The sequence below is a fragment of the Sturnira hondurensis genome, unplaced genomic scaffold (genome assembly GCF_014824575.4).
Source record: "Sturnira hondurensis isolate 20B ecotype Veracruz unplaced genomic scaffold, ASM1482457v3 Scaffold0001872, whole genome shotgun sequence".
In the NCBI taxonomy this organism is placed as follows: Eukaryota; Metazoa; Chordata; class Mammalia; order Chiroptera; family Phyllostomidae; genus Sturnira; species Sturnira hondurensis.
The window spans coordinates 23,400,885-23,427,182 of NW_028074503.1; the positions used below are offsets into that span (position 1 = coordinate 23,400,885).

At 53.7% G+C, this 26,298-nt stretch overlaps 1 protein-coding gene across 2 annotated transcripts in view; it reads right to left on the reverse strand.

The window, feature by feature from the left end:
* Positions 1-1,782: 1,782 nt before the first annotated feature.
* Positions 1,783-26,298, reverse strand: part of SMAD7 (SMAD family member 7) — a 30,372-nt gene continuing 5,856 nt past the window's right edge. Inside the window, exons 3-4 of one of the 2 annotated variants that reach the window (XM_037034026.1) lie at positions 22,944-23,015; positions 1,783-3,564 (exon numbers count right to left, since the gene is read on the reverse strand). In XM_037034026.1, the coding sequence (XP_036889921.1) occupies positions 3,026-3,564; positions 22,944-23,015 (611 nt within the window). In that variant the 3' untranslated portion in view covers positions 1,783-3,025. Of the gene's footprint in view, positions 3,565-22,943; positions 23,019-26,298 lie in introns of both variants that reach the window. The other variant, XM_037034019.1, reaches the window with a different exon arrangement.

The following is a 26,298-nucleotide window of genomic DNA, read 5'->3' on the forward strand; positions in this document are numbered from 1 at the left end:
GCCCGAGTGAGAATGAAATAATCCCCTTCAACGCCTAGCATCATGCCTGGCACCTAGTGAAGCATTCAATAAGTGGCAGCTATTATTATTAAAGAGCTTCCTGGCATGCTGATGCAAGTTAGAGCAAATTGCGATGACTCTGACAGCTCCCTAAAATAATGCCTCCCACCCCCACCCATCCCTCCTCCACCCCACTGCACCGGGGTTAATTAGAACCCTCCTTGGGTGTTTTCCAGAGATGGGGGTTTTCCACTTACTCTGGGTGGCAGAACTAGACTAGAGGAAGGGTTTCAGTTCAATGGAGAAAAAGCAAAATGGCCTCCTGATAGGTGGTGAGCTCCCCATCACTTCTAGTATACAAGTTGGCCCAGATAACCACTTGACTCTAATGCTCAAAAGCATAAATCAAAATGTATTCATATTTCTTACAACGCAGTTGTATAAGAAGTCCCTTGAATGAAATGATGGTCCCAGTAGGTTATAGTGCTGTGTCAGTATTTGGCAAAATTTAAAATTGGCCATTATTTTGGCCCTCCAAAAAGGTTTTTGGAAATTGTCCCAGTCTCTGACACCCAAAATCTTAACCTCCACTTCAGAGGCCCCTCTCCTGGATCTGCAGTTCAAGAGCCCTGACACCTATTACATACAGCTCCTGTTTGGCGCCCAATCTGGTCCCATCACTTGTGCAAGAGTCTGAATCTAAAACGAGGCTCAGGTCACCCATGGAAATCCCAGGGCAAGTACTAGAGGCCCTTCACCAGCCAAGCGCCATTGGGGCTGGGCTGGATGAGGGCACCGGAGAACTGAGGCCGGGCTGGAGTTCAGGCCGATGAGGAAGGAGGTTGTGGAGAAAGACCTGGACTAGGTGCCCGGTCCAGTCCTCCCCACTTCCTGAAGTGCCTGGCCAGAACTTGGGAGGGACCTAGGAGACGGCCTATCACCAACACTCAACCTTCTCCTTCCAGGGCTTCAGCTCTCAGGAAGTCTATCCTGGAGGCCAGTGTGGCAGTGACCTTCCTCTGGGAAGGGACCACTGGGCTCAGGACTTGATGCTAAGCGAGGACTTCCCAAGCAGCAACAGTGGGGTGTGGGTTCTTGAGATCGCAGACCCCGCCCTCCCCCACCATCTCCCAAAGCAACCTCCTACCCAGCCACCCAAAATGGAATCCCCTTTCCAGTTTGGAAAAAGGATCATCCACTTTTGTAACTCAGGGCTTTCTGGGATTGATTTCATTACATATTTGGGACACCCGCCTGTGACACCCAGGGGACAGCACATAAAGGGGGAGGTTGGGGGTGGTGGCTGTGCAGCCAAGGGTCTTTCTAGCACATAGGGGGACCGATTTGTTTTGCAGCCCACCTCCCCCTCCTCCCAACCAAGCACTGGGCGGAGACCCCAACTGTCCTGGATTCCGACACCCCTCCCCACACCCACCCCGTCAGAAGGAAGGAGTTGGAGGACACACTGGCATCAAGTACACATTTTAAAAATTGTTTAATGGAACATAAACTCCTTTAGAAAAACATTCAGCCAGGTGATAACACCCATAGAAAAAAACACCAATCTTGTGTTTATCTTTTTTAATTTGGCATTTGTTATCTGCATTTATATTAAAGCAAAGTGCATCTTCTCTTTATTTTTGTTTATACACATTGCACAATACATAAATAATGATGCTTATAAAACGTCTTTATATTTACAAGTAATAATATATTTATATATAACATAAAATACATTTTTTTCTTTAATAAATCTCAGGGTTTGTTTTTTTTTTTCAGGAGTCCTTTCTCTCTCAAAAGCACTACAATGCTAAATTTCCAATGAGAATGCTTCTCTTGTTCATTTAAACCTTTGTAGTTAGAAAAATAGCTTATGTTAAAGTCTAAACATGCTCATTGAGCTAAGAGCAGTGTCAACGTATCATACGAGTGTATGAGTTGTAGAAGAAACGAAAAGAAGAGTCAGGTGTCAGCCCAGGGCGGTACCTTGGGTTATGATGGACCGAATCCTTCTTGGTGGGAAGGGAAAGCGGGCTGCTCCCCTCGCTGGTCTAACAGCGGAGCTCGGCACACGGGCTGCGGAGGGGAGGAAAGTGCGGAGCTGGTTTTCAGAGTCTGGGTAAAACCTGATGTGGCCAGGGCAGGGGAGAGGCGGAGGGGCCTGAGAGGGCACTGGGCGAGCAATACTGTGGTGGGGCTGCCCCGGCAGCCCTCAGGGAGCCCATCTCAGAGACATCCAGGAGCAGATGGCCAAACAAGAAAGACGCAACAATGGCAGTGGGGGTGGCTGGGGATGGGGAGTGACCAAGCTTGAATTCAAACAACTGGTTCTGGTTCCGCCTCTTTTTTGCAGGGTTGTTTCTACGAAGCCTGGTGACAGGCCTGGGTCCTGAAAGGGGAGAGGCAGGGCAGGGGCTTTCCCCAGACTGGGAGCAGGGCCTTGCTCTGGCAGCTGCTGGGATCCGGGTGGGGTCGCAGGGCCCCCCCACCAGGTACTGCCTCTGCCTCACTGAGCACAACCAAAGGGCAAGAGAGGCACAGCTGGGAGTGAGAACCTCCCAGCTGGAGAGGTCAGTGAGAAGGACGCAGGGCACATGGGTCCCCCACCTGTGTTCATGTAGGCGCGCGCGCGCGCGCACACACACACACACACACACACACACAATCGCTCACACATTCCCCCCTGACAAATGAACTGATGACCTCAAAGTTAGGGCCTATTCCCCATTCATACACTGTTTGGTGGGACCGGTTTTTATTTCCCCTTTTCATATGGGGGTGGGGGTAGGGGTGTCCTGCCAACACTATGACCCCCCCACAAAAAAGACCCTAACAATTCTTTTCATAAGCTATTTCTCATAAACAAAAACAAAAACACAAAACAGAACATAAACAAAATGACAAGAAGGGAAAAAAATGACCAAAGAGTTTTGCATGAAAAGCAAGCACTCAGGAGGAAAATATTAGCAGCAAAGTAGTTTGGACTGGGCCCGCTCGGCTCACGCTCTGTCCTCTCCCCAAGCGGCTACCGGCTGTTGAAGATGACCTCCAGCCAGCACGGGCAGCTGCTGATGAACTGGCGGGTGTAGCACTGGCCCCAGCCCTTCACAAAGCTGATCTGCACAGTGAAGCCAGTCCACGGCTGCTGCATGAACTCGTGGTCGTTGGGCCGCTGCAGGCTGTACGCCTTCTCATAGTCGAAAGCCTTGATGGAGAAGCCGGGGAACACTTTGTGTACCAACAGCGTCCTGGAGTCTGGGTTGTCCAGTGTGGCTGACTTGATGAAGATGGGGTAACTGCTGCGGTTGTACACCCACACGCCGTCCACTTCCCGCGTGAGCTGGATGCCACAGCCGATTTTGCTCCGCACTTTCTGCACCAGCTGACTCTTGTTGTCCGAATTGAGCTGTCCGAGGCAAAAGCCATTCCCCTGAGGTAGATCATAGAAGATGTCCAGGGAGGGCTCCTGGACACAGTAGAGCCTCCCCACTCGCGTCTTCTCCTCCCAGTATGCCACCACGCACCAGTGTGACCGATCCCCAGGCTCCAGGAGAAGTTGGGAATCTGCAAAACAGAACGGCGGACACGGTTGGTGGTGATGGTGTTGGCTGTCCTCCGCCCCCTGGAGCCCCGATGCTTGCACCCGAGCACCCCTATGACCAGCGGGGCTCTCTGAACGAGACGGGACAGGAGGAGGTCATGGCAGCGCTGGTTACGCTGCAGACTCTGCAGTCCCCCTCTGGGGGCCTGGAAAGCTTGACCCTCTGATAGAACAGCCCTGCCTTTGACGGAGCACAGGGCTCACGGGGGTGCCCCTTCCTGCCACATCCCCATCCTGTGAGCAAGTGCCCACCTGGCCAAAGGAAGCTCCCAGGCCGGCAGACCTCAGAAGTCAGGGGACCCCTTGTAACTCGGCTAGCCCTACCTAGTTTTAAAGCTAGAAAAGGCCTTCAGAGATGGCCCAGAGTGACAGTTCTTTAAACTGAATGGCACCTGGAAGGCCAGCTGCTCAGACCCCGCAGGGTGACACAGCCAGACCTAGGAAGGGCTCAGATCTCCGGGCTCTAGGGCCACTTCCTGTAGGGTCTCTGTGATTGTCACCAAGTTTTCAGATCAAGGCCTTGGTCATAAGCAAGTGCTGTATCCAAAGAAAACTTAAACGGAGGAGATTTGGGGGCAAAAAATATTAATAGAAAAACAGCCCTCAGTGTCTGTCAGCAGCAGCACAGTGCACAAAGGGTGAACTCCCACCAAAATGCCACATCACCACACACACCCGCGCGTGCACACACACACACACGCTTGTGTTAAAACCCAGACTACCTCCTTGAAGCTTCCTCCAGCCCAGATTATGCATCTAAACTGGGGACTGCCATCACTAAAGTGCCCTTCTCTGCTCACACAGAAGAATCTCGACTCCTGTCTGCCTCCCCTTCCTCCCTCCCCCGAAGGCCCCACCCCAGCTGTTCTACAAGTGCTTCTTCCCACAGGCAGCCTGGGACACTGGCGTGGTTCTGGTAAGGTGATTTTCCTAAACAGGCACACGGAGATCTGTACAGGGGGTAAGACGGAAGGGAGGGGAGCCCTGGCGGCTGGCATTCCAGCTCCTCCTTAAGCAAGAGCCAGTGGGGCCTCTTAAGGCCCCAGACTGGGAACCGTAAATCTCCCAGACCAGGCTGGGCCAGGCTGCAGGAACGAACGCTGTGGTTTGTGGTGGCAGGGTGGAGACCGGAAGTCTTGTATTTGTTAACAAAAATGGGGAAAGGCAGGGGCCCCAGGAGACAGGGGCCTCCTCCTACCCTCCCTTCTCACTTTCTGCGGGGGCTTAAGGCACAAAGATGAGGCTGGTTGGCTGTGAGATGTCTGGCTGTGCTTGGCCTTCTTGGTTTTGGAACTACTGGGACTATAGAATAGATGATGACTTATCTAACTCAGCAGCCGGGGGGGGGGCGGGGGGGCGGCGGCTGGGGGCCTGTGTCTGCTTCCCCAGCAGGCTAGGTAACCCGGTGAGGTTCACAACTCCTCACAGGCATGTTAGGGCCTGGGAACCAGTCAGCTCCGTGAAGTTGTTGTTTTTTTTTTTTTTTTTAAGTAACAGCCAGTCTTGCAGAGTGGTGCCCCATGAATAAGTGTTCAAATGTGCACTTTGACCTACCAAGGCAGCCACAGACACACCCTGGGTGGCTGTCTCCTACCGACACCCCAACTGGACTTCTCAGATGCCTGCCTGGGCAGCTACACAAAATAGGGAATCAGGGGCTCATTCCTTTCCCTCAATCCCCACCGCACTGAAAATCAGCACCAGAAAAGGCGCCCGTCACCCCCCAAACACTCATGCGCCCATAAAGTACAAGTGTGAGAGAAGCTGTGTGTGTGTGCCTGTGAGTGCGCGTGTTTGCATGTGCACACACAGCAACATATGGAAAAACAAGAGAGGGACAAGGGCTCCAAGCAGAAGGTGACTCATCAGGCATGAACTTGTTTCTGCAAAGTATCCATCAACTGCTAATAAACTCGTGAGCGCTGGCAATCTTTGAACTTTCTTGCCGAGGGAGTTCAGCTCTGAAGGCTGCACCAAAGAACCACAACATCCACATAAATACCAGCGCTCTGGCGTGCAAGCATATGGGAGGAGAGATTCCTCTTCTGGAAGACACGGGGCGTCCCTGCCCGAGGGGGGGGTGGTGTTTGGGAATGTGAGCAGCTCTCCCTTCCTATCCGGACTCAGGACAACAAACCTGGCCTGGAAAGGGAGATTCGGGAGAGAGGCTCAGAAGACCCTCTGTGAGTCTCGTAATACTTTGTTCCAACGGAGCCCAGCCCCCTGCAACCTGGCACCAGCCAGCAGGGAGGAGGAGGAGGTACGGGTTGGGGTGGGGGCCTGAGATTGAATTGCCCTCGTGCCAGGCCCATGGGCAAGGGGTGGGGGCTGCGTCTGCCCCATGGGCCTCTGGGGCCAGAGGAAGCTGGGTGGGGCTGGGGCCTGAGGTTGGCTGGCCCAGGGCCCTGAGGGGGAAGAGGGGGAGAGGAGGGAGCTTTCTGACGGGTTTCTCTTTCATCTGCACAGCCAGCCAGTCCACCCAGCAATTTGCTGCCAGACATCCCTGGAAAAAGCCTTTTTCTGTTGAGGTTAATGGCCCAACCCAGATAAACGGCAGCGCGTGGGTGTCCCTGCATGTGAACAAGGTCCCTGAAAGCCCACTAGGTGCCTGAATCGGGCACAGTAGGACCCCTCACGTCACCCCACAGCCCTCTCCTCACTGCTCCCGGATGATCTCTGAGCACAAAACAGGCTTTCCAGCAAAACCCCTGCAACAGCTAAGGCCCCTTTAACCTGTCGCACGTCCCACGTTGCCAAACAGAGATTCCCCTCCTTTGCCCCAAACGCCCCCTGGGGCTTGGGCTCATTTCTGGGAAGCGCTCAGCACCATCTTCAGGGAAACCCAGTTCCCCGAACTGGGCCCACAGCCTATATAGGCATCTCCCTGCGAAGGTCTGTGCTTAGCTCCTGGGGGCTCCCCAGGCCTCATGGGGAGGCCCTGGGGGGATCCCACACACAGGAGTCTCCCTAGTTAGCCAGTCACCAGGACTGAGGAAAAGCCTTGGCTTCTTATCATAGTCGCTGATACTAAGCTCTAAAGGCAGAACTGGCAGCCCCTTGTTAATTTCCCTCAGCTTTATAACCTTTTCCGGTATTTTCAGCAACTTCTTTCCCTCCTCAGAAAACTGTACAGGGGCTTGTTTTAAAACTGTACTTGTGCATTTTAAAGCATCAAACAGAAAAGCTGTGTTGTAAAAAAGCTAACTAATCAGATGCCTGTTCACAATTTTTTTTCTTTTTATTATAGTTTGGGGAATGTGTTTGGAGCAACCCCAGAAAAATGCTGAATCGGCCTAAAATTCCTGTAAGGTTGCCCCCCCTTCCCCATTTCCCTTAAAGCATAAAATCAACCCTTTAAAAGGAAGAGGGGGTGGGCGTTGAGAAGGGGCAGGATTTCGCCTTATGTTTGCACTTGCATTAGGGAAGACCACTTAACAAGGAGCTCCCTGCCTCTTACAAAGAGTTATTTAATTACCCTGGGTCATGAATGAACAGACCAGACCCTTCGAGAAGGCTCATGAATGCAGCTCTAGCCTGAGGTCTCAACGGCATGGGGTGACCAGACCTCAAGGCCAGATTTTAAGGGAGAGATTTTCTCCCTTTTAAATTTTTTTTATCTGAAGGTGTGAGGAGATGAAGGAAAAACAGAGGAAGGAAGACCACGTTCAGTGCCTCTGTGGTACCATTTTTGGACTCCCACTTATGAAGTCCCACCGTGAAGCCATTGGAGCCTGTCTGTGCCCAAGAACTGAGGGGGGTCAGATGAGGAGAGGGTCCCCAAGATCCTGACCTTTCAGAACAGAGACATGTTTGGGAACCAAAGCCAGCACAGGACAGAGCCATAGCGGCCGAAGCCACTGCATTCAGTGTGCCCCACTTCCCACGCACGGCAGGTGAAAGGTAGACACAACTCAACTCAAAGGTAGTTCTCAACCTCATCTCTGCGAGACGCCTGGAAGGCAGAGAAATTCTCTGACCAAATGCTACCATGGGACGAGTCCCCCCGCCCCCCCCCCCGGGGTCCAGCAGAGTGGAAGGCCAAGGACGGAGAAACCAGGGAGGTGGTCACCCAGGCAGAAAACAGTGGCCTCACGCAAGCTGATGAGGGCAAATGAAGGGCACAAAAGTAGACCCAGAAGTTAAACCTGGCAACCCTGGAAAGCAAACATCACCACGCCTCACCCACGGCAGGTCCAGGGTCCTCCCTCTGCCTCAGGACTCTGGCGCCACCAAGGGCTGCCTCATCCCGCCTGTCCCCTTCTCCAGACATCTCAAAGGTTAACAGCACCCGTCAGCCCTGCTCCCCTCCCTGTTCAGGAAAAGGGCTGGTCTGAGAGTCACCAGCCCACTGCAGAGAGAAGGGCTGAGCCGAAGGGGGACCCAGCGCCAATCTGTCTGATCTACTCTCGTCTTAAATACTCTCAATTATCAAGGGCCCTTACTGGTCTCTTGTTTTTCAAGAGGCAGATGACCAAACACCAAAACAAACACATGAAAACCCGATGAGGGGTCTGGTTTCGGTTTGGGTTCTGGGTCAGCTCTAATCCACCGTGTTTTGCCCTCGCCAAGGTCACACCAGGGGCCCCTCGGATTCCTCTGGGGTTTAGAGCAAGTTACCCACAGGGTCAGGACTGACTCAAAATGTTTCAGGTTAACTCTTATACCCAGCCTTTCCCTCACTGCACTGAGCTCTTTTGCCAAAAGGATCAGAGGATAATTCTGACCAGTAGAAAACACTGGTCAAGTTGAATTTTTTCAGGGCTCTCTAACAAGGCTATCTCCATTGAGGTGGCAGGACCAGGGCAGTGGGCAGAGGGTGCCAAAGGGTCTCCTCCAAGGGCTGGGGGGCTTCCTCAGGTCCCTGGGCCCAATAAACCAAGTTCCCCAAATCCTATCCCCCTCAGGGACTCCCAGCTGGGGCATGACACCCCACACACACCCCACCCACCCGGCTACCCCAGTTCAAACCTACCTCCCGTGGAACCTTGGCAGGGATTGAACTCCCAGTGCCACCCTCACATGGTGGTTATGCTCTGATCCAAAGCAGCAGGGGCCCAGGGCCCGGCCTTCAACTGTACTCAAGGGTCTCACCTCTTGGGTTCTGCAGCTGCTCGGAAAACGTCAATCACTCTCCCCCTTTGCCCACCTCGTCCCCAAGGAAGGACAGACAACCTGGGCCGTACCCATACCCAAACAGGCATCTACGATGTACAAGCCCTGTTGCAAAGGGACTCAAAACAACCCTACGAGGTTACATACTATTACCATCCCTACGTTAAAGAAGGGGACATGAGGCATAGTTCAGTCACTTGCCGAAGAACAGAGCTGGGGTTCGAGAGCTGTCTCAGGCTGCCAAAGCTACCAGTCCCCAAGAGTTGCTCAGCCAAGTGTTTAGAGAGTGAAAATAAGTGTCTCTCAGAACACACTTCAGCAAGAACAACTGTAATGGCATAATCAATACAATATATTTTTTTTAACAAAGAAGAACAGGCCTGGCTGGTGTGGCTCAGTGGATTGAGCGCGGGCCTGCGAACCACACGATCGCAGTTCGATTCCCAGTCAGGCAACATGCCTGGGTTGCAGGCCAGTTCCCAGCAGGGGACTCACGAGAAGCAACCATACATTGATATTTCTCTCCTCCTCTCCTTCCCTTCCCTTCCTCTCTAAAAGACAAATAAATAAAATCTTTAAAAAAAGAAGAAGAAGAACACACTTCGGAAAGGCTATGCCTGTCCTAGGGGGCCCAGCTCTCTCACACCAAGAAAGCGGCTTCTTGGCCAGCAAGCTGCTCTGTGAGCTTGGCCACGTGGCCCGCCCTCTCCAAGTCTCAGGCCGACCTGTCCATGACTAACTTGAAGGGGGCTGGGACAAAACAGCCCCACGGGCCCACCTCTGGCTCTGACAGTCTCTGGCTACCCTCTGTGGTTCACAAAGTATGACAGACACTGGTTGTGTTTATTTTTACTACCTTCTGAAGAGTAAGAAAATCACCTGGAGGAGAAGAGCACATTTTTGCATTTAATTTGCAACAGTAAAAACCAAATCTAAATGGCAAAGAGATTTGGGCCAGGTTTAGCCGTGTCCATCTCCAAACCAACTCTTTCATTTCAAAGACTTTCAACCTTTCAAGGACTCTTGCATCCTTTCTGTCATGTCACTCATGGCCCTCAGGAAAAGGTGAGTCCCCAGGGGCGGGTCTCCTTCCAGTATGTCCCCAGGCTGGGAGGCCTGAAGTTTCCCACCCATCACCACCCTCCTCCTGCAAACTCTCCCAAGCTTACTGATTGGCAGATCCTGCTAGTCTAGAACACTAATACATGACTGTGCCTTACAAATTGTGATGAGTAATCAATTACTAGAGCAAAAATGTACTTCCCTGCTCCCCAAGCAGGCCCCACCCCCACCTCCCAAGGCCCCTCAAATGTCCAAATCCAAGGCCCCCAGCCCGGGGGGTCCTTCCTCAGAACAGTTTTTGGCCACCAGAGAATATAATTGAGGGGAGAGGACAGGGGAGGGAAGCCACACAAATCAAAAGCTCCTGTCTGTCTCGCCAGCCAGGCTGACGCGGCTTCCTGTGCCCCAGCCGTCAGCCATGCAAATTATAGCGCATACCGGTTTCGGAGGAGGCCGGCTCTGCCCAAGAGGCTCCAAGAGGCCTCGGAGGAAGGGTGGGGACTCCAGGCCAGCCAACTCCATTCATAATATTTACAGTAAATGGTCTTCTCTGGCTGTTGTTTAGCATAAATCCAGGCTCATTAAAACTTCTCAAGTTTTAACATCAAGTCTTTTCCACTCCACAGTGCACCTCACAGTGCACCTCAAAGTTCTCACCAACAGCCCCCAGATAACTCGCCACTGCTCTCCAGAACTGGTCCACACACATGCACAGGCAGGGTTCCCGGACCCCCACGGCATGATGGCCTTATCTGCTCACAGCTGGCCCGCTTCGGGGGACTCTGGCAGCCCCCAGGAAGACACAAGAGGGTGGGGCCAGCAAGCAACAGGAAACTGACCTAATCCAATCTCAAAATCCATCCAACTCCCACCTGAAGGGAGACAAAATGCCCCCAAACCATGTGTGTATATCCCCAACTAATGGACATATACTCACACACCTGAATCAAAAAAAGAATCTTTCCTTCAAACTACTGAAAGGTCCTTCATTTTCTGCTTTTTATTAACCCCTTGTAAGTTCGTCGGCTACGTATTAAAGCTCGATAAGAAGCTTTATAAAAATGGATGCGTACGTAATAAGCCAATTTTCCCAAAGCACACATGCACCCTCAGAGGGACAGCGCTGCCTGGCTCTGAGGGTCACTCTGCAGTGAGCTGCTCGTTCTGTGGGCCCCCCTCTCATGCACCCCAATGCACCGTGACCTCCAGTTCCTGGGAAGGCTCTCCAGGACCTAGCAGCAGGCCCGGCCCTGGCCCTGCCCCCACCCCTCCCCCACTCAGCTCCAACTCCACTCCAGTTTCTCTAGACTGGTAGGAAAACCGTCTGAGGACGTGGAAAAATACAGTGGGAAACAAAAATCCTTTTCATCCATCCCCTTCCCCAGCTCCCCTTGTTCCATAACAATTATGAAAACTGCTAGATAGGCTGGCATTTTGAACATTCACTGCATTCCGGCCAGTAAATTCCAATGCAGCATCTGACGGAAAAGCCGCCGCCTCCGACCAGCTCTCTGGCTCCCCACCCCCTGCTCGATCCTCTGTCTTTACAACCCAACTCCAGGGCCTGGCCAGGCCGGGGCCCACACTGTACTTACAGGGAAAAACAACAGTACGACAGACTGGAGACAGTGTGCAGACTGGAAAAGTTAATCATTACTTCTGTCTGCCTCCGTAATCTAATCTCTCTGGCTTTGACACACTCACTGTTCAGCCATCCCAGCCCTTTCACCCCCAGAGCACCCAGGGCCTCCTGGGCCTGAGCCCCACCACCCCCCCAGCTGGGGCCCTGCCAGCTCTAGCCTCCAGCGAGGAGGCAGGGGAACGAAAGAGAAGGCAAGTCTCCCCGACCCTGGGCTGCCACCACAAGACCTCTGGAGTCCGACACAAATAGACAGCTGCTCTGTGCTGTATGTCCTGCATTTCAGGACCCCGGGCCTCATTTAAAGGTGGGCTCCGACCTGCCTGCATTACTGCCAAGCCAGGCCACTCCTCCCCACACACCACATAGGGACAGACTAGTCACCTCACCCCACCCTTCTCTCACTTCCTCTGCCCCAGAGCTCACCCTCAGGCCCACCCAGATGCACCACCGGGAACACCGTGGGCTCCCCCGCCCCATGGGATCAGTCCATGCAGAGAGATACACAAGTCAAGATGCCCCTGCTGGGTGGCACTCAACCTAAAATTACCACATGACCCAGCAATCCCACTTCTGAGTGTATACCCAGAAAAATCTCCAAGATTATTTATATCCTTGTGTACTCAGCAACACTATTCACAGCAACCAAAAGGTGGGAGCAACCCAAGTGCCCACCCATGGGTGGATGAATAAACAAGAATATACGCACACACACATTTAGGGAGGCGGCAGCTCTCACACATGCTACGGCATGGAGGAGCCTTTAAGGCACATGCTAAATGATAAGCCAGATACAAGGGCAAATGTGGTATGGTTCCCCTCTTTGAGGTCCCTGGAACAGTCAAATCCATAGAGAGAAAGAGGTGGTGGCTGGCAGAGGGGCCTGGGAGTCAGTGTTTGGTGGGCGTGGGGCTCAGTCTACAGAGTCCAGGAGATTCCACCTCCAGGTTAAAGACCCCTGGAAGTGTATGTGCGTGCGTTTTTCAGGGGGAGATCCCTCAGCTGTCACTCATCCTAGGAGGAGTTTGTAAGCCGAGAAACAGGAATAACTACAATCTCTTTACTCACACAGGGAAGAGGCCGTTAGCTGCCCCACCACCTCAGCAATGGGGGTCTCACTCCCATGGGGCCACCAACCTAAGAACCCAAGATCGCAGGATGTCAGCACCTCAAGGAACTTGGTGACCCAGTCCAGCCACTTATTTGGCCGATGAGAAAACTGAGGCCCAGGACACAAAGCAAGGCCACATGGTCAGCTGGTGGCTGAGCCTCCCCACTCCCAGGCCAGGAAAGCAGGCTAGCCTCTGGGGACAGAAACCTGGAGGGCACTTTGCCTCACACTGCAATTCTCCCCAAGCCCCCTCCTGGGACTGGGGCATCCCTCTAGCCCAGAGATGAGAGAGGCTGTTCATTCTCTGCAGCGCTGCCCCCCCACACCTGCCCCAGCTCAATCCCTGGGGAAATATTCCCCAGAGGGGTTTTAACTGCGACCCCCGAGTTGGAGGTGGGGCTCATCGAGTTGAAGAACTGTGTTGTGCACCCAGACCACAGAAGAACTCAGCTTGTGCTTTTCCCTCTGGGTTACTGATTAATGAGGGAGAGGGGCCATGCCATCTAAGGGGTAGCCTGGGCCTGGCAAGGTCCCCATGCAGCTCTCTGAGTGGAGGGAGCTTCATGACCCTTCCCAGCCTCAGTTCCTTTAGCCCACAGGGGAAGGAGACCCTCCCCGCAACTTCCCGAGGAGCCCGGAGCGGTGGAAGGGGAGAAAGGTGGAGTGGCGAACGCAGGAAAGGGTGTCTGCTGCCTTGACAGTGGAGCTGCATGTCAGTGTCTTACAGTTTTTGTTCCTGTTGAGTGACCATCCCAAGTTAAAAGCGAGAAGGAAACACAGGAATGAACAAACACAAGAGCCAACAACAGTCCCTGGCCCACTTATCTGAGCTGTCTTCTGTCGGACGGGCAGAAAGCCCCCACTTTGCAGGAGGAAAACTGGAGGTGAGATCTGCTCGGCCCTTTCTGCCCCGGATCAAGCCCCAGGCCCAACTGTCTCTCCCAGCCAGGAGAGGCCAGTGGGGCTCCACAGAGGAGCAAGATTAATTAAATTAGTGAGCTCCCAGTGCAGAGACTCCAGGGAACAGATGGGGCGAGGGAGGCAGGATGAGCATGAAAATGAAACACCTTGGTAACTAAGTATTTGATGACTTTATGCAAACCCTCTCCAAGGTGGCTGCACTTCACACCCACCCGGGCTGGGATCTCCCTCAGACAGGGGCTTGATTGCCAGGTTCCAAATTAGAAAGCACAGGTGCATCCCCAGATGCTCTTCGTGAGAATCCAACCCACTGGAGTTAGGAAAGTTGTCCCACCTCCCTTGTGGCTGTCAGGACATTAAATACTTACTATGCTCCCAGGTGCCCCATCGGCCCCTGGCTGTGTTCTCATGGAAGAGCCAGTGCTTGTCGGGTCACCTCTTCGTGCCCCCAAGACACTGCCAGGGTCTGAATGGTAACTATAACCCTGCCTCCGGCTGTTATCTCACAATGGGGTGGGGGTGGGGGGGCACTAGAACCGGACTGGAGAAGAGAGACCTGTTCATCCACAAACTTTGTTTTATCAACTCAACAGACCACACAACCAAAGCAGAGGCCCAAACGTGCTCTGCCTACCCTGTGCCTCAGACCAGCACCCCAGGGACCAGCCATGCACCTGTGCCATGTCTTAACCGCACCTCACCCCCAGGCCCGGCTTCCAGCCCACGGGACCTGGCTCCTTCTGTCCTGTAGAGACCGCCCGAGAAGCTGCCCCCTGCCTGACTCCAAAAGGAGCAACTTCTGTTCAAAAGCCTTCCGCGTCATTCCCCCAATAGCACCTCCAGGGAAGCCAGCACATTCACTGCTCTCCTTTCTATCAGGGCCCAAGAACTGACCCTCCACACCTCATACAGCCTGGCACACAGTAGATGCTCAATAAATAACTGCTAAGTGAATGAACCAGAGACATGCTGGCTTTGCCCGAAAGCAGCTGGCCCACCTAGCTTCACACCTGGGGAGAGAGACAGGTGTGAACCTACCCAGGGAAGAGACAGTGCGCCTTTGAGTGGGGATGATTAGTAGCCAGAAAGGCCCAGGCCCCATCCTGGATTCCCTGTGGAGATGGACAGCTGCGGTGGCCCCTGGGCAGTGTTTCCAGCCAGGCGCCAGCCCGGTCACCTCTGTGAGCACACCGCTGGCCCACAGGGTGCTGCCGTGGCGTCCCGCTGTTTGGACAAGCTCCCCTCCCCACGTGATCAGCAATGCGTTCACACACCCTAAGGTTCTTGTAGTGTTACGAAAACGAAACACCCCAGCTAAGGGAAAAAGCTGGGGAGGGGGGAGACGAGTAGGGAGCGAGCAAGCCACAGGGGCAGCTTTCTTTCTGGTCTCCATCCTGAAGGTGGCTCGCTGGTTTGGCAGCACAGGTTGGGGGAGCTGTCCCATGTCATCAGAAGAATGACACTGTCAAAGAGACTTAGAAACCCAGAGCTGAGCACATGGAAACTGTTTTCACACCCAGGTCAGTATCTTCTTCTCCACACCACCCAGGGCTGTGGCCAGTTCTTTCAGAGGGAAGGAAGCCTGGGGGTGGCGGGTGAGCCTCACGACCCCTTGCCCCAGGGCAGGGCACAGGTACTGGGCACGGCTGTTCCAGGGCTGTTCCATGTCTGTCTCTGCTACACGCAGTCTCAGAAGTTAAGGATCCGAGGGGGGGTGGGGCGAGGGGGTGGGGTAGGGGTGTGATTCAGTGGCTTCAACATAAAGGCAGCCCTGGGTTCCAACCTGCCGAACGCCAGGCACCTCTGTGTAAGGAAAGGTGCCGCTGGGGAGAAAAGACAGAGGGCAGGGGGCAAATTCCTGCCCATCCCCTCCCCAAATAAAATATATAAGATTTTTCTTTTTTTGCAAGTTAAGACTGAGCAATAACGCTGGGTGGGGCGCAATGCGGAGGCCTGTGCAGCCAAACTGAAATTCGCTTCCAGCCAAGAGCTCTGCTTGGCCCCACCGTCTGGGGAAGGAAGCTGAGAAAGTCATGAAAGATTCTTTAGTAAACCGGGAAATAAGGCTGCAGTTAACATTTCAACTGAAGGTGACCCTTCTGGTAAAATATTTTTTTAAATAATAAAAATAACAGAGTTCTCAAACAACCTCTTTCTTAAAGAAAATGGCCTAAAAAGTTCTCGTGGGGGTGGAAGGGAAAAGGGAGGGGGGAAGAAAACGAAACAGGGCTGGTCTCCTCTCAGCCACTACCTTTTTCACGAATACCATTTTTATGGAGTTCTTCTCATGAAAGGAATGATGCAATTTCCTGTCTTGTCCCAATGTTTCCTGTTCACTTACAAGGTGAAAGTTATCACCACGTTTCAAACCCTGTCCTAAACTCTACAGAAAGTTCCTTTTCCCGTCCAGTGCCTCATCCCCGTCACCAAATCTCGTCTCAGAATATAATTCTATGATTTTATATACCTTTCCTGAGTTGGTTTAATAAAAAGCCCGGCACTCTTTATGGCAGGTGCAGAGTTTCCAATCACAGCTTCCCCAGGAACTGGGTCGGGGTCAGGGCCCAGACCCCCACGGGGAGAAGTGGAGGGGAGCAGGGGCAGCCGAGCCCCCCAAATGAGCCAGCGTGTTTTGGTAGAGTTGCCACAACCAGGCGAACGCTGCTTTCTTGGTGTGTTAGCCACTAAATTCGGAACTGCGCCTCAGCAGTTAATAATACCTTCCAGCTGAAAATAGCCCAGAGAGGAAGCCGAGTCTGTGACAGTAGGCAGGCCGCCAGGCTCCAGACTGGCCATTCAACACGGAGCGAGAAGGACGGTAGGACCAGCGGTGACCTCCCCGTGGCCGTGCTGTACAGTGTCCTCTCCCCAGGCTCCCACAAATGGAGGACGTCCCCTGCCTCCTCTACAGTCCTAAAACCCGGGGCACAGATATCTCATTGACCAGGGGGTCCAGCAGCAGGGCCAGCAGAAGGGTGGGAGGTCAAGAGGACCCCAGTCTCTGGGAGACAGCCTCCTGCATCGTGCTGGTGGGGACCGGGTGCCTGCAACCCCCTTCACAGAGCTCAGGCTCGGAGAACACGCACGTCCCTGCCTGCTTCTTGGGGTCAATCGAGTGAGAGTCGGGCTCTACCATGTGCCCCCCCCACACCCTCGGAGACCTCAGAGCACTTTGGAAGGCAAGCGTCTAACAACAGCGGATCCCAGGCGCCTTAGCAGAAGTCTCTCTGCTTTCATTCTCCAGAGTGACAGCTTTTCATCGATTATCCAAATCTGCGTGTATTTAAAAGCCACCACAAATCACTCCTTTTTAAAATTGTAGTAAAACACCCATAACATAAAATATACCATTAGTGACACTGTGTGCATGCACAGAACTGGGCAGCCATGACCACTATGATCCAGTTCCAGAACATTTTTATCATCCCCAAAGGAAGCCCGGTCCCATGCACAGGTCACTTGTACAATGTCACTCGAAACAACAGACAACGGGACGAGGGGGCCCAGAGTTAACGCACCTTGTCGAGTTCCTATAATCAAGCAAAAATCTTATTTGAGAAGAGGCTCAAAAAGCAAGCTACACACTCACATTCTTCATACAGCATCGCGTACAATAGCCCTGCCCTCATCTGCGGGGGAGGTGTCCCCAAACCCACAGCGGACACCTGGAACCGTGGATGGTGCCACACCCCCTACATGCCATGTCTCCTGCTGCATGGCGTGCCTATGATGAAGTCTCATCATAAACTAGGCACAGTAAGACATTAATGACAATTATTAACAATGCACTGAAACAAAAGGCATGCGAATGTGGCCTCTCTCTCTCTCTCAACCTATCCTGTACTGTACTCACCATTCCTCTTGTGATGTGAGAAAACAAAATGCCTTTTACAGTAGAGAACTTTCACCGTTTCACTTAAAGGAAGCCCAGTTGGGGCTTCTCTGTGGCGTCTCGGAATTGCCAGAATCCCTACCCTTGTGCTTCGGGGCCATTATGAAGCAAAATAAGGGTGACTGGAAATAAGCATGCAATCCCATGACAGTTGACCCGATCCCTGAAAGTGGCCTCTACAGCGAGGGGACCCTGGACGGAGGCCGAGACAAGCGGGACAGTGAGAGATTTCACTGTGCCACTCAGAAGGGTGTGCAATTTCAGACTTACACATTGTCTATTTCTGATATCCTCTATTTAACAGGTTCAGACCGTGGTTGAAACCTGTTAAACTGCGGATGGCGGGGGGTGGGGGGGCTACTGTTTAAAATCACAGAAAACCAGCACAGCCCCCAAAGACACTCCCTGCAGGAACACAGGCCCCTTTAGCCTCTTCCACTCAGGGTCCCCCAACTTGTTGCACATTGCAATCACCTAGAGAGCTTCCAGAACTACTGATGCCAGGCCCCCCACCTCCAGACTGTGATTCAGAAGATCCCAAGGCTGCTAACGTGCAGGCAGGTCTGGAATCACTGCCCTGACTGAGCCTCATTTCTCCCAGCAGGTTACGACGCCTGCTTTCAAGTGCTGCCCCAGCTTCCAGGTCCAGGCTGAAGGGAACAATTAGCGGCCTGCCAATCACAGCATGAGCAGAAGCAACATTATAGCATTGGTAATGGCAACAGTAAAGAAACACATAGGAAACCAAACTTGATCTTGAATCCTTTGGCATTCCCTCCCTTTTCACTGCCCCACTGGCTCAGAGCTTATCTCAGAGGTCCCAGAGGTCTTGAAGAATAACCCAACTACAGCCAGGCTCTGCTCAGAAAAAGGCCTACAGAGGGTCAGTGTGCTATACTGTAGCCAAAAGCTACACCAGAACCCCGCGCTCACCTGATCACCTGATCCCCTGCCCACTTCACTGGTGGCCCTGTTCTGCCTGACCAGATTCACAAGGCAGCAGCCCATCTAGTCCAGCAGGCAGAGCAGCCCACATTCGCCCCAAACTTTAAACACTGTCACCCTGCACTACACCCCTGCCTGACTGCTTCATTCTCTCCAGGACAAAAGGGGTTTTATCTGTGAGCCCTTCAGCAGAGGTGAACGCTTGACCTGGTGCTGCAGAGGAGACAGTGAACAGCCCGAGCCGCTGTCGAGGACCATCTTCACCGGAAGTGGGTGTGCACCAGGTGAGCTGGCCCTGGGTCTGAGTTGGCATGCTGTCATTTAGCAAGATACGGATTGGGCCCCTAGAGAGCAAGACTGTTCACTCCTCACCGTGGCCTAGGAAGTAGGGGATGAATAGGTGAGGGTCACCTGCACTGGTCCCTCTGACGCATCCATCAAAGCCCATGCTCTCAGCCACTTGGATGAGCTCAACCCACCCCACCCCCAAAAGGCATTAGAGTGCTTGGTGAGAGCACAGTGGTCCCAGGCAGGGGAAGGAGACACCAAAAACAACGGGCCCAGACCCCCAGTCCGCCATCACCATCCCAACGCAGACAATAAATAACTGTTCACATGCAGCTGAATAACTGTCCCTAAAAAACAGGATGGAGACACTGACCTTTCCCCTAAGCTACTTGGTTGGAGCCCAAGGTGACCGTGGACTGAGCCAGGACCGAATTTTGAGATTATGCAGGTGTTTTTGGAAGACTCTCCTGAGACCAGCACAGATGGGTGGAGGTAGTAACCAAGAGGCCAGAACTGTCCGTCCCTGAGGGGGCTCCTCCCATCGCTCAGACTCAACACCGAAAGGACCTTAAGACCTAGCAAGGAAGCTGGCTGGCCTCCCTTGGGCTGGTGGGACCCCGTCTCTCCAGTAAGTATGACTTTGCAAGCCAAGAGACACGGGGGTTCCCTCAAGACACCTAAGCACTTACGCCTCCATCGCTTCCCACCTCCCTCCTTGAAATCCCACAGAGGCACCTCTTTTGAAGTTCAAGTAACTAGAAGAGGTTGCAGGCCTGGCTTCCCTGCCCCCACCGAGGAGGTCTGTGTGTGGGAAGCCCAGCCAGCTCCAGGCATTAATACCTAAAGGAGGAGTCTGGAGGACTCGCGAAGAACCTAGAACTTACAAAGGAGACGTCTTTTTTGCGTACCCCCCCAAACCAGGACCACAGACAAGATAAAGCCCCTCCCTGAAACTCCAAGGAAGGCTACAAAGCTGACAGCCTCCAACACATGCTTTTAATGGCCAGTGACACGGTGAACGCTCTGAAAGCAAATCCTTTCCACTTCCACCAGTAAGCCAAACCTAGAAGCTTCCAGTCTGTCAGACCTCTCCGAGGGGGGTCTTCCTAGGCCAGAAAACATCCAGCAGCAAGGGCCGCCCCCCCCCGCCGCCCCGGAGTTCTAGAGTTCAGGCGCCATGCTTGGGCTGACAAGTCACAGCTCAGAACCCTCCCAGCAAGGCCCTCACAGTGCTTGTCCTTGTGCAGAAGCTGTGCTGAGGGTCCCCCACCCCCCAGGAGAGGGCCCAGACCTACACCGGAGCCTGCCCATGGGCACGGGTCTGCTCATGCGCCGATGCATGGGACCATCTATCTGTACAGTCGAAACACACACACACCACACAGCCATGCGCGGAGCCATCCATCTGTCTCGGGGAGCCAGCTGTCAGAAATGAAAGTACAATCTCCTGGAACCGAGTCGTGGCCAGACTGGGGAAACTTGCATGGGCGGGGTACACTCGCCGAGTCCCGAAGGCCTGGGCCTGTCACCGGCCAGCCCCTTGCCGCAACGCTGGAATTCCAACCTGCAGCCAGCGGGCCGGCTCCCAGGGCTCCCGCCACCCACTCCCCTTCCCCGCAGGAAAGGGAAGGGCCAGCCTTGCAGTCACACCCCCCGCCCTGCTTTTCAGGAGGGGGCATGCCTTTGAGGACACCCCCACCCCCACCGCCAAGGCTCCACATTTTCACATTCGGCTGTTTTTTCTTTCCCTTCTTCCCGTGCCAAGAGAATCAAGCCCTGGCTCCCGCTGCCGACCTGCCTCCCACCCTAAACTGAGCCCCATTCATTAAGGCTGCTCTCAGCCAGGGCAGGACAGGAAGGAAAACAGCACACAGGGCCTGTGAAAGAGACACTCAGAGAGGTTATTTCAAGGCGGAGGAGAGGAAGGAGGGGACAGATCTTTGCGGGCACTTGCACAGTTCCCCACCGTGGTGCCCACTTGTCCCCCATTCCCAAAGTAGGCTCCCACCCTCCAGCCTCTGCTAACCCTTTCCCCTACCCAGCAGGCACCCCCCCAACCCCGCCAGGCCCTGCCCCATTCAGCCACCACAGCCCCCAATGGCCTCATCCTCTGCAAGGCGGACACACCCAGGCCACCCCCCACCCCCACCCCATGGAAAGATCAACTTCTTGAGGAGGAGATTTGGGCCAGTCTCCATTTACAAAACCCTCTGCCCTGGCCCCAGGCCACCACAATCGTCTTTTGGAGGGCATTCTTGCTGCAAAGGGTGTAGCCCCGTGTTTTCTCCATGCCCCTCCAGACACCCCCAAACCAATGGCACCAACCCAAAACACAGTTTCTTCCATTTCCCCCCACGGCACATTATTAATAAACTGCTCCAACTCCAAACGGAAAGAAGAAAGAGCTCAAACTTTGAAGCCTTGGGAATTAGTAAATCAAGAGCTAAAATTCAAAACAAATGCTCTTTCATGTGGAGGTCCCCCCCTTTTTTCTTTTTGCAGTTTTGTTAAACCACGGGATCCCTTTAGAAGCAAGCACGCCTTTCCTAGCAGCTCCCCATTAATCTAAATGGTTGCAATTACTTTGGGGGGGTGTGAGGGGAGGTTTAAAATAACTGTTTCACCCCCCAGTTTCATTACAGAACTGGAAAAGCTTTTGGAACATAAAGCCCACCAGTCTCAGAAGGGGCCGCGGGGGGAATGCTGTTTAGTGGGTCACTGCTCAGCTCTCAGGCGTGTAGGGAGGCACCCGGTCTGGTGGCTCAGCCTGGCGTCACTTCCTCCAGAGCAGAGGAGACAGACAAGATGTTATCAGTAAGACAAACCTTCCGAAAAGCCCCCTTTCAAAAGCTACCACTTCCCTTGCTTATTTCATGTGGTTCAGAAGGGCTGGGGCCCCTCCCTGCATGCTCAGGATTTAAAAAATAAAAGCATCTAACTGCCTGTTATTTTGCTCAAACCCTTTCCTCTCCTCACCTTCTTTCTTTCAGGAACTCTCTCAGCCTTAGAAAGCAGAGAAGACACAGGTTCAGGCGCCGTGCTCCCTCCTCATGGCTCTGGTCCACTCCCCTCCCTGTGCCCCAAGCCCCCTCCCCTCCCCGGGTCCCTCTTTTTCCTGCCCAGTTCTCATTAGGAGCTCTGAGTAAACAATAGCCTCTGCCTCAGATAACACTCAGAGTATATACTGCCCAGAAATACAAACAAACACAGTCTCCCTGAAGACACTCTCAGCAAGCTCCGTTCCTGGAGAAGAGAGCCTGGGCGGGGACTGGCAGGGGTGGCCTGAGCCACACTTGACCAATTAGTCGCCTCACAGGGGAGGGTGCACCACAGCCCCCCCAAGACAGTGGTGCAGCTTCTCCCTGAGCTGCCGTGGTCCTGCACCAATGCACAGACAAAAGCAAGAAATGGCAACTGCCCAGACTCTGCTGGAATTCCCCCCAACCACCCCCCTGGCTACCTTCCTCTCGCTTTAGCTAGTTCTTTAGAAAATCCAGTGACGGCGTACTGGAGTGGGGAAAGCAGGCGGAAACAGGATGGCTTGGAAAAATGGCAATGCCTCTCAGTGACGTTGCTAATGAGTCTCTCCAAGTTGATTGCTCTGTTCTCTTGCTCCTCAGGGGCAATGATGCTCAGGTTACCCAGGGACCCCCATCCAACCCCATAATCCTCCTGCAGCTGAGAAAAACTGTGCCTCCTGGGTAGCAGTGTTAGCGCCTCCTGTCTGCAGTGCCCAGATCCTGCTGCCAGGGCCCCCTACACTACGCTGGATTGGGAATTAGGACATGGAGAAGAATCATCAAGGCCATTACTCTGAATGCCCATCCTACACTTAGGATCTGTCTGAAAGGTGGATCCATCCCCTTCCAAGCACCTGAGGCACAAAGGGAAAGAGCAAAAACTAGAGCTGAAACCCATGCCCTGACTGGTATGGCTCCATGCATTGAGCACCAGCCTGTGAACTGAAAGGTCTCCAGTTTGGATTCCTGATCAGGGCACATGCCTGGGTCGCGGGCCAAAGGGGCAACCAACAGATGTTCCTCTCCTCTTTCTCCTCTAAGAAATAAATTCAAAAAATGTTTTAAAAAGAGCTGAAATCTACAGACAGTTCCAGCCAGGAGCTGCTTAACAACAACCGAGAAACAAAGCACGACACCAGTGCGGAGGCAGGCCGTGTCCTTGCGTGTGCGGGGCGCTTCAGCACGAGGAGCTGAAGGGTCCCAGAGTCACCCAGGTCACACCCAGTGTAATGCACCGAAAAGTGAGAACTCCGGACCAGCTGGGGTGACAGACAGCCATCCACCCCATTCCTCCCATCTCCAGCAATTGGGGGGGGGGGCTATGTTGGAACTGCCAGGAGAACACATCTTACCTGAAAGCCCCCCAGGGGCCAGATAATTCGTTCCCCCTGTTTCAGCGGAGGAAGGCACAGCATCTGGACAGTCTGCTGTGGATTTCAAAGGGGGAGAGAAAGAAAGAAATACAGAAATAAATACATAAAAAACACCAAGATTAATTTTTAAGCACATTCTAAACAGCATTCAAGAGAAACCAAACATTCCACACGGCTGACTCCCGGCCCTGAGACTGACATGAATGGGCTGCTCAGGCCTCGCTGCCCATCGGGAGATGGACCACAGCGCCCTGTCACCGTCTGGGCTCTGGGAGGCCAGTTAATCATTAGTTGGGTCAGGCTTGATCACAGACAGGCTGGAATTTCTCTCTTCTCGCAAATCCCCCATGCAGGGAAAGCAGGTAGCTCCCAAGGTCAAAGGAGGCCCAGATTCTGACCCTCAATGCCGGGAGCTGTCTCTCTTTGCTTGGACCCAGCGGTCGCTCTGCCATTCCCATGGACCAGTGTCTCGCCCTCGTCTTTTAAAGACAGAGTTGCCAATTCCTTAAGACTTTCTCAGGACGGGCGTTGGGCTAAAGGGACTTCTTTTTGCCTTTTTAACTGATGTACAGTAAGTATGGGAAAACACGTACATCTCCGGCACAGCCCCACAAGCTGTGCTCATGCTCACGCCTGTGCGGAGCCACCACCAGATCGAACGGAGAACATCCTCATTCTCAGCAAGGCTCCCAGCCAGAGGGGAAACACTTGAACCTGCCTGCAGGCCTAGTCCAAACTCCCCATCTCTGGAAACCATCCCAGACAACCCTGGACCTGTAAGGCCCTGCCCTCAGTTCCTACAGCAGCATCTTCCTGGCACCCAGCGCCTGGAACTTCCTTCTGCTGCCTGTACCTGACCCTTTACCTTCAGAGCCTGTCTGTCTCAACTCTACTTGTAAGCTTCTGTTCACATTTTTGTAACCCTCAGGTACTACGCACAGCGACCTAAATGTTTACGAGGATAACAACCTAAACGTTTATGAGGGTAACGACAAATCTAGCTGAGAGACAAACTCAGCAACCTCCCTGCAAGCAATTAAAACAAAAATTAATGCCCAGGAACCAGAACTAATGAGTCACAGGAAACAAAAATGCACAAGACCCTGTAAGCATAGCGCACACCTGGCCAATGCCAAAGTTACTGAGAAACACAGCGAAAGGCTGGTTTACACAAGGTGCTGCTGCCCTCACGGGGGTAAGGTGGTACAAACTCCGGCCCCCTGTCCCAGGCCACTAGCAGGAGAACCTGCAGTGCGCAGCACCGGTTTCCCACCGGAACCACTAGGCCAGTAAACCAAGCAAAAGAGCCATCCAGAGGCCCACAGAACCATAGGAGCCCTTCAGTGGCCCAGCAGCTGTTTCCATTACCTGGTGAAGGGCGATGGGAGGCCAACTGGGAGCCAGAAAGCACCTCTGGGCCTCTGCTGCCTGCCCGCCCCCCGCACTGCACCCCAAGCCCCTCTCTCGCATCCCTCTCTGCCAACACTCGGCAGCATTCTCTCCCAGGCTGGAAAACCAACTTTGCAAGAATTCTCTTCGCCAGGGGAGCGGGAAGCAGGAGGGGCCGCGGGCAGGGAAAAGAGAAAAGACTGTGTGTGATCTCATTTTATCAGCATAAAGTATAATTCCTAACAGAAATATACAGTTTTACAGGATACACTTAATCAAATGGAAAACAATAGAGGAGACAGGAAATGGAGTTGCTTGTTAAATGGTGTATACCCTGTACTTTCTAAACCACTTTGATGGCCTTCACCATGTTCTAGAGATCAGCTGCTCCCTACCCCCAAATGGAAGACAGCCCCACATTAAACACGATGACTTATGCGGGGCCACGCCTCCCGCCCGGCTTTGGCTGGCTGGGTCCCAGGGCAAGGTGTTTCAAAGGAAAGGCCCGGCAACTCGGGGCAGAGCTGGGACCACGTTCAGGGTGTCGGCCTGCCTCAGATCAAAGGTAAGCCAGCCCCACACTGGCAACCACAAGCGTTTTATGAAATGGTGCTCTGCCCTTCTGCAGAGCCTTTGATCTCAGGAAGGATTTACAAACATTAATTAGGCCTCTCTACCACCCCTGTGAAATAGCAAAGAAGACCTGCTCGACTCGTACCCAGGTAAACTGAGGCGTCACTGACTAGCCCAAGGGGCCACCCAGTAAGCTGGGCCATACCCAAGACTACAGCCTCTGTCCCACAGCTCCCCGTCCCCAGGCCACCAGAGTCCGCACTCTCTTCGCTCCCGTCCCTGCAGGTAGCCAGGCTGAGACTATCTTCAGCATCCAGACTGGCCTCAAGCCACTGCCAGACTTGTAAAGTAAGGTCAAAGCAGCCACACCCCCGTCGCTCAGCCACAAAAAAGCTCCCCAGAGGTGGAAATCTACCGCCAGGGTCTCCGCTTCCGTCTGTGCTTCCCACTCTCCAGAGCCCAAGCCGGCACACACACAGAGGCCCAAGCATCCTCAAGCCCCCAGTGAATGCTGGGTGCTGTGGAAGACTCACTCCCCCTCCCAGCAGCAAGAGTCTTCGAAGATGCAAGCCTGGGGAGCAGCCAAGGACGGAGCTGGTGAGAGGGGTACAAGGTGAGGCAGCTGGAATCCCGCTTTCCCTCACCAAGAGAATGGGGCCCGGTGAGCCAACCCAGTCTTGTCAACTTAGTTCTGAGCTTCCCAAGTGCCGTCCCCAAGACAGAGGAGCCACACCACCTCCACTGAACCCCAAGTGTCCCCGCTCTGCCCCGATCCACAAGCTTGGTCACAGAAGGACAACCTACTACTGCACTGGAGTCATCGCATTTTTTAGGCAGGCACACCATCAGGCCTGCAGAATCAATGACTGAACCAAAAAAGGAGCAAGCAAATGAACCACCGATCTAACTCTTTGATCATCTGGATATCGAGAGAGGCCTGGAAAAGTTGAGAGGAGCCTGAGTCGGGAGGTAAAGGCAGGCTAGATCCTGGTCTCCCCAGCTAGACTTTGGAGGCTCCATCTGCCAATGGGCACTGGCCAAGTGGGTCCCCAGCCTAAGCGGGTCCAGTGCACCCCACAACAACCCCGCCCCGGCCCCCACTCTTCAACCCTTTCAGGCCATGGGACACTGCGAACACAAGGAGCAGGGCCTCCAGAGCCATCCCCCCAGCACCCCCACTCCATAAAGTGAGATCTAACCTCAAACAGCACACTCCTGTCCCTGGTGCAGGGAGGGAGGGCCCGCCTGACTCCGGAATGCCGGGAGGCTCAGCCGCCCTGTCCCTGGGTTCAGCCACATGGAAGGCTATTTCCCAGAAAGTGCTGCTGGCAGTCAGGTCCACAAAGGTCAGGCCCTCACAGAGGCCGCAGCC